Below are 17,820 nucleotides of genomic sequence, written 5' to 3'. Positions count from 1 at the left end.
AACAACCAGAGCTCCCAGGGACTAAACCACCATCCAAAGAGTACACATGGACAGACCCATGGCTCCAGCTGCATATGTAGCAAAGGATGGCCTTGTTGGGCACCAATGGGAGGAGAAGCCCTTGGTCCCGTGAAGATTCCATGCTCCAGTGTAGGGGAATGTCAGGGCAGGAAGGCAGGAAGGGGTGGGTGGGTAGGTGGGGAACACTCTCACAGAAGCAGGGGGAACAGGGATGTGATAGGGGGTTTATGCACAGGAAACCAGGAAAAGAGATAACATTTCAAATGTAAATTAAAAAATACCCAATTAAAAAAAGAGAGAACAGGTCCAAGTCCATCTCGGGTGAACCTCCCAATCTATAGTAGTCTTTCTAGTACAAGTCTCTGTGTTTGTTTAGGTTACCTTAACTAATCAATAACTATGGAATGATTCTGAAGTTCTAGTATATCCCCCATAATATCCTACACATACTTTTAGTCAAGTTTCTGTATGTTAAGTCACTAAAACTTAGTATGTGAAATAGAGTACTCTACAATTCAAAACACTACATCATAATAATCACTTTCTATTAAATACACCAAAAATACTCACTTCATTTTAAATACATTGCAAACTGTGAGTTTGGAATTCACTAACCTAGTCATAAGAGCATTCTGGGACTTATTAAAGACTTTGGAATTCATTTCACACACACACACACACACACACACACACACACACACACACACACACGTATCCTGAAAGCAAAGTGGCATGTCCAAAAAGTCAAAACCACTACCACCCAAAAAAAAAAAAAAAATTCAGTAACTAATAACTTTGACAACATCAAATAACAACAAAAATTGAAAGCTAGAAGACAGGAAAAAAATGCTTAGGTCAGAGGTGCGTCCACGTGTGTGTGTGTGTGTGTGTGTGTGTGTGTGTGTGTGTGTGTGCGCGCGCGCTTAAAGAAACACACAGGGCTAGCTAGTATTTCAGTGGGCGCTCAATTCTATCATATCCATTAATAAAGTGTAGAAGGAAAACCACCAAAACTCAGTACCTATTAATTATATGTGATTTTTCACTTTTTAACAGATATATCTAAAACGTTTCCTAAGGAATATTTGTTAGTAAAACACATCTGTCTAGTTCTTTCCAACAACTTAATTAATAAGAGGAAAGGATTGAAGCTTCTCAAAAGTTCACATACTAAGAAACAATGTTAAAAATATGCACACCAGACTCATCTTTGTCTTTGTTGTTGTTTTGAGACAGAATTTCTCTACTTAAGTGCTGGCCATTCTGGAATTCACCATATGGGGATGGGGAGTGGGGGGTGGGGCATGGGGGGCTGAAGTGCAGCAAAGGCAGAGGCTGAGAACCTCCTGCCTCTGCCTACCTTCTGAGTGCTGGGATTAACATGTGTGCCACAATGAAAACTGAGCTTTCTCACCTACTCTTCTGCTCTCTTCTGAAGAGAAGTACAGTCCTGCTCCTAAATGACAATCTTTGCATTCAATTCTCTGTAAGCACTATAGAAAATCAACAAGTATAAAGCAAGTTGGTATAATTGTACCAAAGTTCCTATTTCAGTTTCTTCCTTCCTGGGTCTCCATAAAAAAACAAACAAACAGAAGATATCCCCTCATTATACTTGGAGTTTAATTTCAAGTGACTAAGAAATAGTAGTATTTCACAACTGGAAAATACAATAATGGGGCTGGGGATTTAGCTCAGTGGTAGAGCGCTTACCTAGGAAGCGCAAGGCCCTGGGTTCGGTCCCCAGCTCCGAAAAAAAAGAACCAAAAAAAAAAAAAAAAAAAAAAAAAGAAAATACAATAATAACCTAGAAAAACGTGACTATTTAAAAAGCACACATTTCTCAAACAGTAATGAACAGCAATTTTTTTCAACAACTATTAAGGCACATTTTACAACAAAATATATAACATTTATAAAAAAAAAAAACTAACAAGAAATCCTGTAATGCTATAAACTCTAGCAATAAAGTGAGATAAGATTATGGTTTAACTGCTGATAACTTTTTATTGCTGTAATAAACTATGATCCTCAAAAGAACTTTCTCCTCACGTAACAGAACAGTAAGCTAGGGTCAGTTTGCTGATAGTACTAAACAGCAGTCATTTGATTCGAGACCCAGAACAGCATAGATTACTAGCGAATGTGCACCTCATATGTAACACAGTTCCCCACCCCAAATAACTTTTCAATACTAATATAAAAGCAAAAGACATTACAGAAAAAAATTGTAATCTGTCTGCTAATTACAGTAAATAGTCAACCTACAGTTTCTTAAAGACAATCTTTAAAGATACAACTTAGGCATACTTACCATAAGCACAATAACTACACTGCATCCTATTCCTGAGCTTATAATATAAAGGATAAAATGTTCTTTTCTGACAAGTCACTTCCCAACACATTTTAGTCACTAAATGCTCTTGTGTGTACTGACATCCCCATCTGCTGGAACATAAGTTCCTTACTGTTAAAGATTCTTAACGACAAAAAGGTTGCAGTAAAGATTTTCCAAATACATAGAAATACAGCTTCAAAACTTCATTTCTGGGGCTGGGGATTTAGCTCAGTGGTAGAGCGCTTACCTAGGAAGCGCAAGGCCCTGGGTTCGGTCCCCAGCTCCGGAAAAAAAAAAGAACCAAAAAAAAAAAAAAAAAAGCTTCATTTCTACCAAGGAGGTTTGTCTACATCATACAACTTTAAAAGTGTAAAGAACTTTCACTGTCACCAAAAACTCTTCTCCAGATATTTTCCTTCAGTCTAAGATCTAAAGCATTAGTCTAAAGAGAAAACATTCTCCTTTTAAAATACAGTGTGGATCACACACACAAGGCACGCATATACGCATACACACACTTCTCATTTTGAAAGATATTTGTTCTCCTAATCTCTGCTGGGTTTAAGGTAAAAAGCTACTTTAAAAGTACAATAAAAGAACTTATACAGTAAATGTTGACATCAAAAAGTGGATGATTAGGGGCTGGGGATTTAGCTCAGTGGTAGAGCGCTTACCTAGGAAGCACAAGGCCCTGGGTTCGGTCCCCAGCTCCGAAAAAAAAAAAAAAGAACCAAAAAAATTAAAAAAAAAGTGGATGATTAAGGTTTACTACTAAAAAAAGGAAAACACTACACATAAAAGCAAAACAAACTAGAAATGACAATAAACATACATTTGTTATATGTAAAATGAGTAAGAATTTAAATATATGTAGTGGTTTGCAGATTATTTTGATTTTGGGAATATCTCCGATACGCTACATAAAGAATCAAGTAACTAATTATATCACCATGGAGAATGTTATTGGGGGCTGCAGCACTGGCTCAGTAGTTAAGAGGCTTCTCTTCCGGGGGACACAGATGGCGATTCCTATCACTCATATGATGATTCCAAACTGCAACTCTAGTCCAGGGGGTCTAACACACTCTTCTGGCCTCCATGTAGCAAACAGACACACATACAGGCAAGATAAACAAACATAAAATATAATTTTAAAAATATTACTTTGGTGTGGAAAAAAGAAGGACAGAATTGTGATAAAACTAAACCAAAAATGCAGATGCACACTGACTAACTTTAAAATGAATAGTACCTACCTGTATCCAGAGGAAATAGATTGAAAATGATCTGACACCAACAATGATGAATATTGTTTGCACCTAACTAGTCCGTAACACCATTCAGAATGGAAAAGAACCTTAATGAAAAGACTAGTTTTACATAAAAGTCACATCTGAGCAGCTAACAAATCTATGGCTAAATAATGAGAAATCTACATAGCTTTCCCAATAGGATTTTATTTCAAATAATAATACCTACCCTATTATTCAAAGTTCAACTTTTCAAAGACTACCAAGATGCTGGTTGAAAGAATATTAGAGTAATAAAAGCATCATGGTGGACGTTCTCATAAAATGAATTCAGGCAGATTAGCAGCTGTTAACCTAGTATAAATGGTTCATAAAGCAAACCTAAGGCTGAGTTAGGTTCTGATCAAAACAAATAAAACCTTAGTTTTACAGAAGGGACCACCCAGACTCTTGCCTCTGCACTCTAATCCAGATAACAATCTGAGTCTCACCAACAGTGAAACTATTGTCTCTACTAATGTGATACAATGTAAAGCACACACCACCACCTCTGGTATATTCCAAACATGCTATTATTCAACCTGCTTTACCTTTTAAATCTAACTTCCTAAACCTAGTGAGGTGGTAGCACTCATATAATTCCTACGTTTGAGGGCAGAAGGATCACAAATTTGAGGCCACTCAAACACTACACACACAGTAGGTTCAAGGGTAGTCTGATATACAAAGCAAAGACCTGGTCTTAAACATACAAAACAAATACAAAATTATAAATATGTATATAGACATAATTTCCAACACAGTAAGTATAAAAAGAATAAGAAACAACTTCTCAATAAAGAAGTTCAAGTTGATGCATTTTTTAAAGTTGTTTCCAAATTTTAATAGATTTAAAATTATAAAAAGATTCAACTATTTGATTTGGACATTGCAGGAATAAAGAACACTCCAGATGCAACTACAGAAATCTGAGTAGTGACTCTTTTGTTAATGTAGTATCACTAATAAAAAAAATATTAATTTTGAAAGATAAAACTTTAAGAATGGATTATCAATGTATCTCTACCATATTTTAATCAATACTGACAATTCAGTTAAGCAGAAGTAACACATATCAGCAAAGTAATGCTCAAAAAATCTCATTATGCTTGCTAACACAGATTTGATTTAATACATGACATCACAAAAGTTTCTTCCTTCTTTTCAACTTTCATTTTAAAAAATTAAAAAGTGCAATTTTTGTCATGCAGTGGTGTTGCAATGCCCCTTTAATCCCAGCACTCAGGAAACAAACACAGATGGATCTCTTAAGTTTCAGGACAGCCAGGGATACAACAGAGAAACCCTGTCTCCTCCCCACCCCCCAAAAAAGCCCACAACTTAAAACAATTAAGTTCAATTCTCTCTTAAGTGATCAAAATTGGGCTGAAAACAACACACGCACGCACACAGGCACTCATGCACGCACATGCACACACACACTCACTTTTCTGACATGATAAAATACAATGTCAGAGCATTTGTCTAAACAGAAAAGTATCTTTGAAGTTTGCAGAAGAGGGCTTATGAAGCTTTGAGTTCCCCAGTCTTGTCCAGAAAGGAATCGTAATAAGTCAACCATATACAAATGCTTAACCTTCCACCCTGATTCTATATACCTATATGACGTGTTTTTATTAGTTTATGCACAAGTTCACTATGACATACCCAAAAAGTCCAAAACTTAAGAATTCCTGGAATAAAATTCAACTATCAAGTCCAGTATGTAGAAGCACCACAATCCAGTCCTGGTTTTGCCTACTCTCTAAACTTCACTTACTGTTCACACTACTACTCTGCAAGCATTTGCCATTCCAACTAACCAACTAATCAATATGTATGTTCTAAGAAAAGCTTGTATCCTGCCATCACCAGTCCTCATCCTTCTTTTCTTCCGGGGTCTTTCTTGTTAGACAGCCCTGACTGGCCTAGACCTTGCTATGTATATCAGGCTAACTTTAAACTCAGGCATGTGCCACTGTGTACTAATACAGTAGCACCTTCTGACTACCTTTCTGACTGTCCCCCTTTGTCCTAGAGCATACCTTCCCACTCACTTCATTCCAGACTACCAAGACCAGGTTACACTACTCAAGAAGGTCTACTTAATTAACACTTCAGGTCTGTACCTGTAAACTACCAGTTAAGGACTCTCAAGAACATAAAGCTAATAGTTAAAGCACCTTCCTCTGCCTTTCCGGTTTCTCTACCAGATTATTCCTACCAGAAGAAACTTAAAAATATTGATAGAAGAAGACTTCTCATATGAGCAATCTTTTGTATCTTATATCCTCAGAATAGACAGACTTTGCTTAGAAAAGGAGTTTATTCTATTTGTAAGAATAAAACAAATGATACAGCATTTGCCCAGCATGTATGAAGCTCTAGGTTCAATTCTTAGCATACAACTGTATCTAGGTAATAAAATTACTTTGCACAAAGAACTAAGACTTCTACTTCAAGGGTTTTTTTTTAATATAATTACAAATGAACAGTCACTCACCCTCCAGAAACTGGTATAGGAAATAGGATGTAGTAACTAAATGCGGCACACCTAACTCCCCAGCTCACAATCGTCTTTCTTTAGCACAGAGACTCTGAAACCTGTGGGTCATGACCCCACTGGAGATGGGAAGACCCTTTCACAAGGACCACGTATCTAATATCCTGCATATTTACGATTCATAACAGTACAAAATTAGTTATGAAATAGCAACAAAATAATTTTATAGTTGGAGGCCACCACCACATGAGACTATAATATTAAAGGTTGACAGCAGCTGCTTTATAGAGTGTCATTCTTAGTTACCTCCCTGACTTAAAAACAACAAAAACAGAGCTATGCCCCACGCTGATCTAAAGGTGAAGCAAACTTACCTTCCTGGCCTGAATCACTTATCAGTATTAAGCCTCTATATTAAATCTTCTAATGAAAAATACTGCCTTCCTCTGAGTGGTTACTAAAAATAACAGTAATAAAAATAGCAACACTGGTAAATGAACACTGAATTCATTTGTATAACAATATTTTAAGAACTGGGGCTCTATCCTTTGGTTACAGAAAAGTTCAAGTAAATTTAAATCCTCCAAACATACCTTTGATTTCTCACTTTTAGAATAACTGACACCTCCCCCCCCAAAAAAAGGTCTTATTTTTAGCTATTTTAAGAAGAATATATATTCTAGCTCCAAGAAGTTGACCAGCATTTGTTCAAGTCCAACATAGCACAGAAGTGGCAAAATTGCTTCCGTCTTCCCTCTGTTCACACAGGGAGGGAGGCTCTAACAGTTTTCCAGTGTGTGGAAATACACTGGAACTCTCTTCCTCTCAGTCTACTCGCATGAGTGGCACATACATCATAAAACAAGTCAGCATACAGAATGAAGGGCCTGCACCACCTCTACAACAACGAGCGAGCTTTGTGATAAAGGCAAGTCCCCACCCTCTCTAGACTGCTATGTCTACATTTTCTGGTCTCAGGTCCTAACAGTTCTGAATATGATCACTTGATTTGCACTAATTTTCCCTCCGCTAAGACTTATCCAAGAAATGTCTTTCTTGGTGTTATTTCTATATTCTCTTCCACAATACGTACGAGACGATTTTTGAAACTGAGTAAATAGTATGACATTGAAGTTTAAGATCCACAGTATTTTTAATTTTTACTTGTTTTATGTGTGTATGAGCATTCTGGCTTGCACATGATATACTATACGCTGTGTGAAGGTGCGTGCCTAGTGCTCAAAGAGGCTAGAAGAGGATGTCAGATGCCCCTGGGACTGGGGTTACAGATGGGTGTGAGCCATCATGTGGGTGCTGAGAATTAATCCTGGTCCTCTAGAAGAGTAGACAGTTCTCAACTGCTGGACCATCTCTCTAGCCCTTAAAATTCTGTACTATTTTTCCTAGGTCTTAAGAACTGTCTTAAGTTCTTAAGACTGTAACAAATATGTTTGCTGGATTTTGTCCTATGTATTTCAAATCATAAACCTAGCTCCCAATAACTTGCTACTGACCAAGCTGATCGTGCCCCTGACTCTATAATAATTTGGTTTTGTACTAAATCCAGAACAAGGCTTAAAAACCTGAACCTTTACAATCTTAGGCCCAGCAGATTAATCACTACCTCCACAACCTGCTTCTTGTCTTCCCTCTAAGTTCACCACCTCCACTATGCTGGCCAGCACTCACCTGGTGTCTTCCTTTACAGATCCACAAGCACTCTCAAGCATGCATTCTTCTTGTATCATACCCACAAAGGACCATTTTGTGGAATTACCTGCCTTTTCATGTTTTCTCCTAGCACTCTACTCCCTTTGGACAGGATCTAAAACAACCTGAACTAGACAATTCTTTCATAAAAATAACAGTAATGATACAAGGCCTATATATTGATTTTAAGAGCAAATGGCTAAAAAACTTACCTACATAATTCTAAAAATGTTAAAACTTACAAGGACTAATATAAGCACTGACATGTTTCTGTGTATGGATGGACATTTGGACATAATGACAAAAACAACCCTAAATAAGCAAAGGAATTTTATACTTCTAATTCCTACCCTTATCTATGATAATAAAGTAAAATCAATATTAAACACAGAATAACTACTACATATATATTACAAAGGGAGGGGGATAATTTTTATTGGATTTTTTTAATTTACATTTCAATGTTATCCCCTTTCCTGGTTTCCTGTCCATAAACCCCTTATCCCAGCCCCCCTCCCCCTGGGAGGGAGATTTTTTTTTTTAAGGAAAGAAAATGCAGTTACCTTTGTTCTCTAAGAGTCCAAAGCTTTCACTGATTATTACAAAACTGCTTTATGTGTTTAAAGTATTAGTGTTTAATTCCACTTCTATATTGTGATTAAAAGCATTTAAAGAAAAACTAGAATTCAAAAGGAATGTAAGTTGATGTGATTTTAAATTTAAACATCAAAGTGTCTGTTACAAGTTGAGTTGTACACATGGAGTGAATCACTTCTAAAAGGCATACAGAAACAATCAGATCTAAGTTCCAATGGTGATAACTGCATAAGTAGCACCAGACAGAAAATGGTTTGTATTCATAAACTTTTTCCCTAATAAAGCCACACTAAGATGACAAACTATACTAATTTTAGTATTTATGCTTATTTTGTTTTTATATTAAATGAAAATGATGCTGAAAAAAATCATTCCTTGGACATTAAGTAAGCAATGAGTCCTCCAAAATGAAAAAAAGGCCAATTTTTTAAAAAGTATAGGGGCTGGGGATTTGGCTCAGTGGTAGAGCGGTTGCCTAGCAAGCACAAGGCCCTGGGTTCGGTCCCCAGCTCCGAAAAAAAGAAAAAAACAACAAAAAAAGTATATACATTTCCTAAAAGAGATCATTGCAAAGGAGGAAAACACTGCATTTAAAATCCCTACTGTACTGCCTTAATGTCAACTAAATGGAGAAAAACGAAATCATCAAGTGAGTCATGCAAAGAAAGCAGCACATGGTTCTAATCATGACCTCCTAACATGGATCCATTTCATCCATCCCGCACCCTTAAAATAGATTGTTAGCTATCCCCACAGCAGTTGACATACTAGGAGCAGAAAGTTGCTCAGTGTCCTATCTTCTGCGTTATTAACAAACAAAACCAATATTCCATTTCAGACAGAAAGGGGTAACTTTTCCTTATAACAGCATCATCAAACAAACTGATTCTCTCAAACCAAAGTGCAGGTCCTATGATTATTAAAAGCTGTCCATATAATCAAATAGTTTAATTCTCTTAGTACCAAAAGCAAAAGAAACTAAAAGAAAACTACACATCTAAATACAGCAGCTGAAAAAGGTGTTTCTTAACCCTGCTTTATAAAGGGTCTTTGGCAACAAGGGGTTATACTAGTCAGATTTTTGTCATAGGACTTTGTTTCCCTTTTAGATACTAAAAACTACTTGATCTGATGGGAAACTAGTGAGACTCCAGCTCCAGGACAGTGAGAGATGGGGTCATAATTATCAGAGATGTATAATGTTCAAACCACCTAAAAGGTCAAAGACTGATCTGGGACAGCTCTGAAGGTCCCTATCATCGAACACACCCACTCTCATGCAAATCAGAATTTTTATTTTAACATTCTCATACTTATCTCAGAAAAGGCAATGATAGCAAACATACCAGGAAATGTGACTCTCAAAGACCTATTTCTACTATAAACTTAGCTGTGCTGCTGTTTAACAGGACAACCTTAACTATACAACATAGTGAAGCTCACCACCCCACCTCTGGAGCAATGCAGTGCACATGCAGAATCAATGTCCAAACGACTGGTGAGAAGTAGCAGCTTATTACAACTCCGAATGGATTACTAAAGCAATGCCTTAGCTCTTAAACAAATTAACTACCCCCTTAAGTAAAGTATGCTTGACACAAATAATAACTACTGTCAACAATGTTTGCTTTTTAAAAAAAGAAAATCTAAAAATTTAGCAAAGTGTAAAACACCTAGGTCCTCTCAGTATCTATGGTCATACAAAGTTTTAAGCCAGTGTTTATGGACAAAACAAGTTTTCTCAAAAAGAAAATAATTAAAATTCGAGAAATGACAGGGGTATGACACATGCAACAATGAACACATTCTCAAAGGTAAACATAAATAGCAAAGCCAATTTTAATTAAAAATCATCTCAGTTTTAAAGAGCAGGAAATTTTATGAAAAAGGATTATCAAAAATAAAAACATTTTTAAACCATTCATGCAGAATCTAACATTTGTTTACTTTTCCTGAATTATAAACTAGTTTTCCTGACAGCTTCCATAAAAAGTTTCAGACTGCCCTTTTTCACCAAACCACATTCTCATTTTCATAGAAGCAGCCTCCCTCCCATAATCCTGCCTAAAGAATTAAAACTGGAAATGCCATGTTCATGTATCACATTCTTGCTTTTCACTACTTGTTATTTGTCTGTTATTTACTGCTGCACATCTATCTTCGATATTAAATTGCAAAATGTTTATTTTTTTAAAAATGCTTTGTATTCAACTACTCTAACAGTTTTGTTTTCATTACAAAGAAATGTCTTTAAGATAATCTGCGTAACTTTATCCCAGGGATGGTAAGGAGGTTCAGTTAAAATCCTAAGAGAAAGTAGTTTAAGACCTACATTCTATTTGTAATCTTCTGCTCACCTCTAGTTAAACAATCCTTTAAGTCTTACAAGTATTAACTCAAGTTATAGCTTTTATTTAGGACTGCCCTGGCCTAAAATATATTGTTAACTTTAAAAAAAACCTATCCTGCTAAAGATAACTATGAAAGACTGACACAACTCACAAGCAGAATTAACAGCCAACAACACAAGGACTGATTTACCTAAGTTAAGCACTATAGGCTACTTTCTTTAAGCCAGCAAGAAACAATATACAATTTCTGTATCATTCAAGTTTTAACGAGTAGAAAAACCAACATACCTCATTCCCAAATTTGTTAACTAACCAAATGGAAATTCTCAAATAGGAACCATATTAAAGGTTAACTGCTGGAAAAGAATTTTTAAAATAAAATTGCTAAATAGTCCCATTCAAAGTTTCTAATTATCAGAGAGCATTTTATTACCACTGAACAGTTTAATCCCTAAAGTGAAACTTAGTTTTATCTGAATGTAAAAGTAATTTTTCTTCCAAGCATTACAGACAAAGTAAAATGTAATCCCTAACCACAAACAGAAGTCATGATTAATTTGTTTTGGACAATGAGAGGCCACAAGGGGTAAAGGACAAGTTGCCAATTTTCACAATTAAGTCATCTACCAAGAAAATTACGATGCCCTTAAGAAACCAGTATTTTCAAGTCAAATTAAATTTACAATAAGACTAACAAGTAGAGTCAAAAGCCTATGACACACTAAGGACAAGTCCCTTTCTTGCAAGCTTCTCTGGTCTGACGAAAACAATCACAATCCCTAGTCAATTTGCTGTCTCCCGTAACATCCAAGTCATCTCTACACTGACCTGATGCTGAGATTCCGGAGTACAAATGGACTACGGTGAAGATGGAGAAAACATGAAGAGGAGACACCAGACATTACTTTCAATATTGTTATCCTAAACTAGCTGTCTTTTACATTTAAAACCCAAAGGGGTTACTATTTCTAACCAAGAGAAATAAGCCTGTGCAGAAATGACATAATTGAAATTCTTCTAGTTGAAAGACTTATGTCAACCTCGAATTAAGGCAGTTATTTCTGATCAAGCTGAAAGAGAACCACTTGGGCAGCCTTTACAACTAATTTAAAAAACTCCTACTAGTTTTCTTTATAGCATATCCAAACTTTTTATAAGCTCCACTAAGTCACTTGCATATAGGAAGCATTTTAAGAATGTGCTTTAGTTCATTTTAAAGAAATTCTCCCTTGATTGAAGTTTTAAAAACTAAATTTTTCTTCAGAAATTTGATACTAATAGCACAAAAACCAATGCCAAGGAAGAAATATCAATGTATTAGGTGTTTTCACTCTAATCACATTTGTGGATGACAAATGAAGTCATCCAAAAATTTAAGTTTCAACTGCACCTAATATAGGTCAGATTATTAAGCAGACTACCCATTTTGTTCCAAATATTTCCAAGGTTAAAAAAAAATAACTGGCGCCCCTTAGCGCTCACTTTTGGAAATACTCAATTTAAGAACTCCAGCTTTTTTTTTTTTTTTTTTTTTTTTGGACATTCCAGAAAGTTTTCTGCCTCCACAATTTTTCAAATGCCAACACAAAAAAGAAAGGCAAAAACCCTTAAAGGGGCAGCTCAAGTTTTCTCCAAGGCAATTTAATACTAACAAATATGCTAACCCAACAGTAAAAAAGGCCTCTTTCAATGTGTTATGTTATGTTCATGGGTAATAGCTGAATAGCTGAATGTTTTCTGTTTTAAATAGTGCCCAAGGCTCCCCACCCAACAGAAGCTCTTAAAATAGTTCTTTAACCATCTTTTAGCTCGGAGTCTTTTGTTCTTCCCTGACACGCCAGCTCCCTAAGCACAAGATAGCCCCAACAATCTCTGAAATTTTTCGAAATTCTTCTAAAGATCCTAAAATCCATGTTCATCTGTCCAACATAGTTTTCCGCTTCCTTTAAACAGTCCACTCAGAGACTTTAAAAGAGAAGACCGAAAGTACTCGCTATTCGATTTTCAAAGCAGACTTGTTGGTCCTATCCTCCCCCCCACCCCGAACCCCGCCCCGGGCGTCCACATAAACCCACAGCTACTGGAAACTAACACTCCAGATCGCTGTTGTGCGAAGTTCCTAAAGAATTCCACAGCTAACCAGCATTAATCTTCCAGTCAGTCTTTGCTCCCCACAACGCTCCCAACTCGGCTTCTGCAAACTTCTGCTCTATTTTATCCCCGTCTTTTCAAACTTCCAGCTCCCCGCCCTGCAAACGCAGGCGGCTACGCCAGGAGCGAACCCTCCGCCCCAGTTCTTCCGAACTCGGATTCCGTTCAGGTCTGTCATCGCGGTATTTCGTACTCCTCCCCCACCACCACCACCACCGACTAAAAAAAAAAAAAAAAAAAAAAAAAGTGAAGTTAAACTCCCAAACAGTTCTCGCTTCCCCAAACAAAAGGACAAAAAGTGCTCTGCTCTGTCACTTCGTCCTCGCCTTCGGCCACATAAGCACTACTTTTCCGTACCCTACGTAATTCCTGAATATCTCGGGGTCCACTCGGGTACTGCGGGCCACACAACTCCACCGAAACGAGCCCGCTAAGCTGGGGCCCCGCGGGCGAGACCAGGCGGAGCTCGGGGACTCGTGTGGCCGGGCCGGGGCGGCCGGGATGGCCGGAATGGCGGGGAGCCTAGCCGCCCCGCCGTCGGGAGCCGGCCGCAGCCCCGCAGCCCCGCGTGCTCCCGGGTCCGCCCTCGGGCCTGGCCGGGCCCCGGCCCGGTCCCCGCCGCGAGCCGCCCGCGCCGCCTTTGTGCGCCCGCCCGCCCGCCCGCCTGACCTTCCCGCCGCCCCGCCATCCCGGGCCGCCGCGCCGGGTCCGGCCACCTCACCTTCGTCCAGCAGCCGCTCGAGGTGGTTGAAGATCCCGCAGAAGTTGGGCAGGCTGCTCATAAGCTTCTTGTCGTTCATCAGCTGCATCAAGTAATCTGGGGTGGGCTTCGGCTTCTCCTTCGTTTCCATTTCCCCGACCATATTCCAGGCTCCGCAGCTCACTCCGCCCGCCGCCGCCGCCGCCGGAGGAGAGGAGGGAGGGGCGGGGGCGAGCTCCGGCCGCCGGCCGCTCGGGACACCGCGTCCCGCTCCGCGCCGGCTCCCGCTCCGGCTCCCGCGCCGAGCCCCGGGGCGGCCGGCTCCGCGCGCCCGCCCGCCCCCCGCAGGCACTTTCGCCCGGCCCGACGCGCCGCGGCCGCCGCTCCTCGGCCGCCCGGCGCGGCTCCCCTCGCGAGGCCGGCGGCGGAGGCGGGTCTCGGGCCGAGCGCGGCGCGGGGCCGCTGCGCCGCGAGGAGCCGGGGGCCGCTCGTCGGCCGGTCGCGCCGCCTGCGCCGAAGCTCGCGAGTCTGCGGTGCTGTCCGCCGCGGCGCTCCGCGTTGCCGCCGCCGCCGCCGCGCTCCGACTGCGCTCCTCCTCTTCCTCCGCGGCTCTCCTCCTCCTCACTCACTTGGCGGCGGAGTTCGCCTCAGTTCAGGCGGCGCAGCCGGCGGCGGCGGGGGGAGGGGCGCGGGCAGGGCCGGGGGCGGGCGGCGGGCGGGGCCGCGCAGGGCGGCCGTTACGGGGCTGGGCGCGCTCCCGCCCCCCGCCGCCGCCCCTGGCCGCTCGGGCGGGACGGCCGGTGCAGGGCCCGGCCGCGGCGAAGAGGACGCGCGCCGGCGGTGGCCTGCGCGGGGCCCGGGTCGCGGCTGAGGGGGACGCGGGCGGCGGCACTGGCTCGTCGGCGCGCTGTTGCTGAGGCGGCGGGCGCGGTCGGGCGCGGCGGCTGAGAGGAATCCCGGCGGGACTCTCCGCGACGCGCAGCGCTCGCCGCCGCCCGGGCCTCGCGTCCGCGCGCGTTACTATAGTTTGGTTTTTTTTTTTTTAAACCTCTTCGTCCACCTTCCTCGCTACCCCTCAAAAAAAAAATTTTTTTTTTAACGTCCTGTTGCTTCACTGGGGACTCTCGGGTGGGCGTCACGTGTGCCGACACGTAGCCGTGAGGCTGAGAGCGCGTGCGCGCGTCGAGGGCTGTGGCCACGCCCCTTCCGAGGGTCGCTCCGCCCCACCGGGCGGAGAGCGCGCCGAGGGGGGAGGGGCGGGCCTGGAGCGCGCCTGCGTTGGGGTTGGGGAAGTGGGGGAACGATGGCCTGCGGACCGAGAAGCGGGGCGGAACGGTTCTGGCGCGGCGCCCACCTGGCGGGGCGAGGGACCCGACCGTCGGATCGCTTGGGGTGCTAGGTGGCGGTGGACTGAGTCGGCGTAGGCGCCCGCACCGCAGTGTCTTCCGCGGTGGGGACTCCAGCGAGGTTTCCCCTGGAGCCAGCGCCACGCGTGACGGGCCTCGCATCGCCGTGTGCTGCGAGGCGGCCCCGGACCGTGGGCGGAGATGGCACACGCGTGCGCACCCACGGGCGGGCGGGCTCCGTTCCATGCGGCGTGACGCGCGGTTCCGTTATCCTCACCGCAGGTTACAGTCCGGAGGTGGAGGCGGTGGCTCCTCGGAGGCGCGGCCGCTCGCTGAAGAAGCCTGTGTGAGCACACATTCGGGAAAACCAAGTAGTCAACACCTATTTCTACCTACTTGACAAAAATAAATAAATAAATAAATAAATAAATAAATAAATAAATAAATAAATAAATAAATAAATAAATAAAAATAAACGAAAGGCAGTGGGCCAGAAAAGGTGCTTCCTATGGGGGTGAGGGAGTTCTGAGGGTTACATTTGTTTCGGAAACAATGTTCTGAATTGCAGCAATGAAGTCCTGTGATTTATAGAAGCTGTCACTCACTAAATCTGCATCATCCCTGTTTTGTTGCAAGTTCTTTATAACGTGCCGTATTAAAATGTAGACAAGATTGTCAAATTAACCATTTTGAGAGTTGGCCCTGGCTATAATTTTCTGTGAATCATCTCACTGTATTTTAAATGTGAACATAAGCAGCGTTGTCGAATTGTTTTTTTTTTTTAAACTGCTTTACACAAATTCTAAAGAGCATTCCGAAGTTTGTGTGGTGCCAAAGGTATTTAAAGCAACTTTACTCTTGATTTCATTTAAAGACTACAGTTCGAGTTGGTTTTGGTTTTGGTTTTCTCGTTTATTAAATTAGTAGAGCAAATGATGGACAAAGTTAACGTGTAATTGAAATAACTTGAATTTTTCAACAATGACTATAGTAGTTCTAGATTATTCACCTAGTTATCTCTTTAAACAGTAAATTATGTAAAAGCATGGAATAATTTGATTAAAAAGCTGTTACTACGTTTTCTAAGTGTTGCTTCAAAACCTAGAAAAATTAGAAGTTTGTTCCTTGTATATTATTAAAAAATATTTGTCCCTGAATTATTTTTCATTGTCTGTGCTTGTGCAAGCAAAGTCCCCTTTGTAAGTTGATACACTTATAGGGCCTGTGCTAACTGCTCTACCTCTGTAGCTCAGTCAATCACAACAGTCCTGGGCCTGAGGTAATACTGGCATCCCCGATTTGTACATAAGAGGAAACCTCTGAAGAGGAAGAGGTAAACGGAATAATTTACCCAGCACTATATAGCTAATAAGTCCTGCTGGCTGTTCAAGTCCATGTATATTTTATACCAGAGTGCCCCCCCCCCAATTTTATCAACCTTATCCAGTAAATCCTTGGAATTCATGACAGTGTTCCATCATTTTTGACCCATAAAGTCCAACCACTTTTTATAATGTAGTTGAACCAAAAATAACTGTCAGGCAATATTCATTCACCATGACTTAATCCCTGGTGGACCCATCATTTGGAAATAGTTGCCATTTGGTACATTTTCAAGTACATGTGGATCTTGTCCCCTACTTACTTTTCCTGATTTCTCAGGTAAAGAAAAAATATCCTAAGAGTTTACCAAGACCTGCTAGGCCCCAAGAGATCTGGTCCCCTGCATGTTGCTGGCCCAAGCTCACTAGATGGACTCCTGGTCTCCCTGAAATCTGCCTTGACCTCTACACACGCTTGGCATCTGTAGGACTCTGGGCCTGGTATCTCATTGGAATTTTTTTTCTATCTGCCCAAAAGCCCCACTCCAACTCCCAGGTGTCACCTCTATTTTTTGTTAAATTTTTAATTCTTTCTGTCACATTTCCTCATGCCATGTCAGCTCTGTGGGTCAGTGTGTTTGCCATCAGAGTAAAGACTTGAAGGTTTTTAGAACTCCTAACCCCATCAACAACACTTGTGTAGGCTCTCATGACTTGCATGTTCGAAAAGAAGTGTCACGTGCTAGTTTGCATGCCTGAGGTTCAAATACTTACCTGGCTCATTTTCTTCAGTGCTCCCCCAACACATAGGGAAGGAGGCAAGAGTAGCCATATTTGAGGGAAGAGATGGTTGGCTGCCTAAGAACAGTTTAGTGGCTGGTGGAGGCAGTCCAGGGCTGTACAGAAAGTGCATCTACAGCCTTTGGAGTCACTGACCTTGCCCAGGTACTCATCTATAGGCTCCCACCTTTTTCTCCCTCACACTCCTTCTTCTTCACACTGTGGACATGTATCAATCCGCACAACACAGTGTAGACTACAAAGTCTGTTGGGATGTGTACCTCCAGGCTTAAAATCTCAGCGATTATTATAGGTCCTTCAGTTCTGTTATTATAGACATTTTAATACAGTTTCAAAATGAGTAGGATAAGTATACATGAAGATATATACACCGGGTATATGAAGATCCTTGTAATAGCTCTTTCAGTGAAAACTCCTATCATCTATTAACAATAAAACCGGCTCTTCTCTCTCACATTAATTAGCTAGGAGTGGAAATGGACTTCCTGTTCAATTTCATTGGCTCTAGGAGTTTACTGCATCTCTTGACATTTAGAATAAAAACTTACAGTATTCCAAGCACTTCCGCTTTTATCATCATAGAGTTTCTACATGAACTAAAACTTCACATTCGGTATTTAGTGGTTTCCTTGTTCCAATACTCTTTTAAAGAAATAATTTAAGTTATAAAATTTCTTTAAGGAGGGATGGG

General features: G+C 41.2%; 1 protein-coding gene and 1 long non-coding RNA gene across 11 annotated transcripts in view; one reads left to right on the top strand and one right to left on the bottom strand.

Annotated features, from left to right (window-relative positions):
* Qki (QKI, KH domain containing RNA binding) overlaps positions 1 to 14,316 on the bottom strand; it is a 111,982-nt gene extending 97,666 nt beyond the window's left edge. For 3 of the 10 annotated variants that reach the window (XM_017589896.3, XM_039086917.2, XM_063270765.1), the window contains exon 1: positions 13,682 to 14,316. In XM_017589896.3, coding sequence (XP_017445385.2) covers positions 13,682 to 13,823 — 142 coding nt within the window. In that variant the 5' untranslated portion in view covers positions 13,824 to 14,316. 10 annotated transcript variants of the gene reach the window in all.
* A 688-nt stretch (positions 14,317 to 15,004) lies between these two features.
* On the top strand, positions 15,005 to 16,161 carry Cahm (colon adenocarcinoma hypermethylated). The gene has a single exon (NR_132441.1). It is a non-coding gene; the product is annotated as a colon adenocarcinoma hypermethylated (long non-coding RNA).
* The last annotated feature ends 1,659 nt before the right edge of the window (positions 16,162 to 17,820 follow it).

This window comes from Rattus norvegicus, chromosome 1 (genome assembly GCF_036323735.1).
Source record: "Rattus norvegicus strain BN/NHsdMcwi chromosome 1, GRCr8, whole genome shotgun sequence".
NCBI classification, from domain to species: Eukaryota; Metazoa; Chordata; class Mammalia; order Rodentia; family Muridae; genus Rattus; species Rattus norvegicus.
This window is presented reverse-complemented; position numbering and strand designations above follow the sequence as displayed.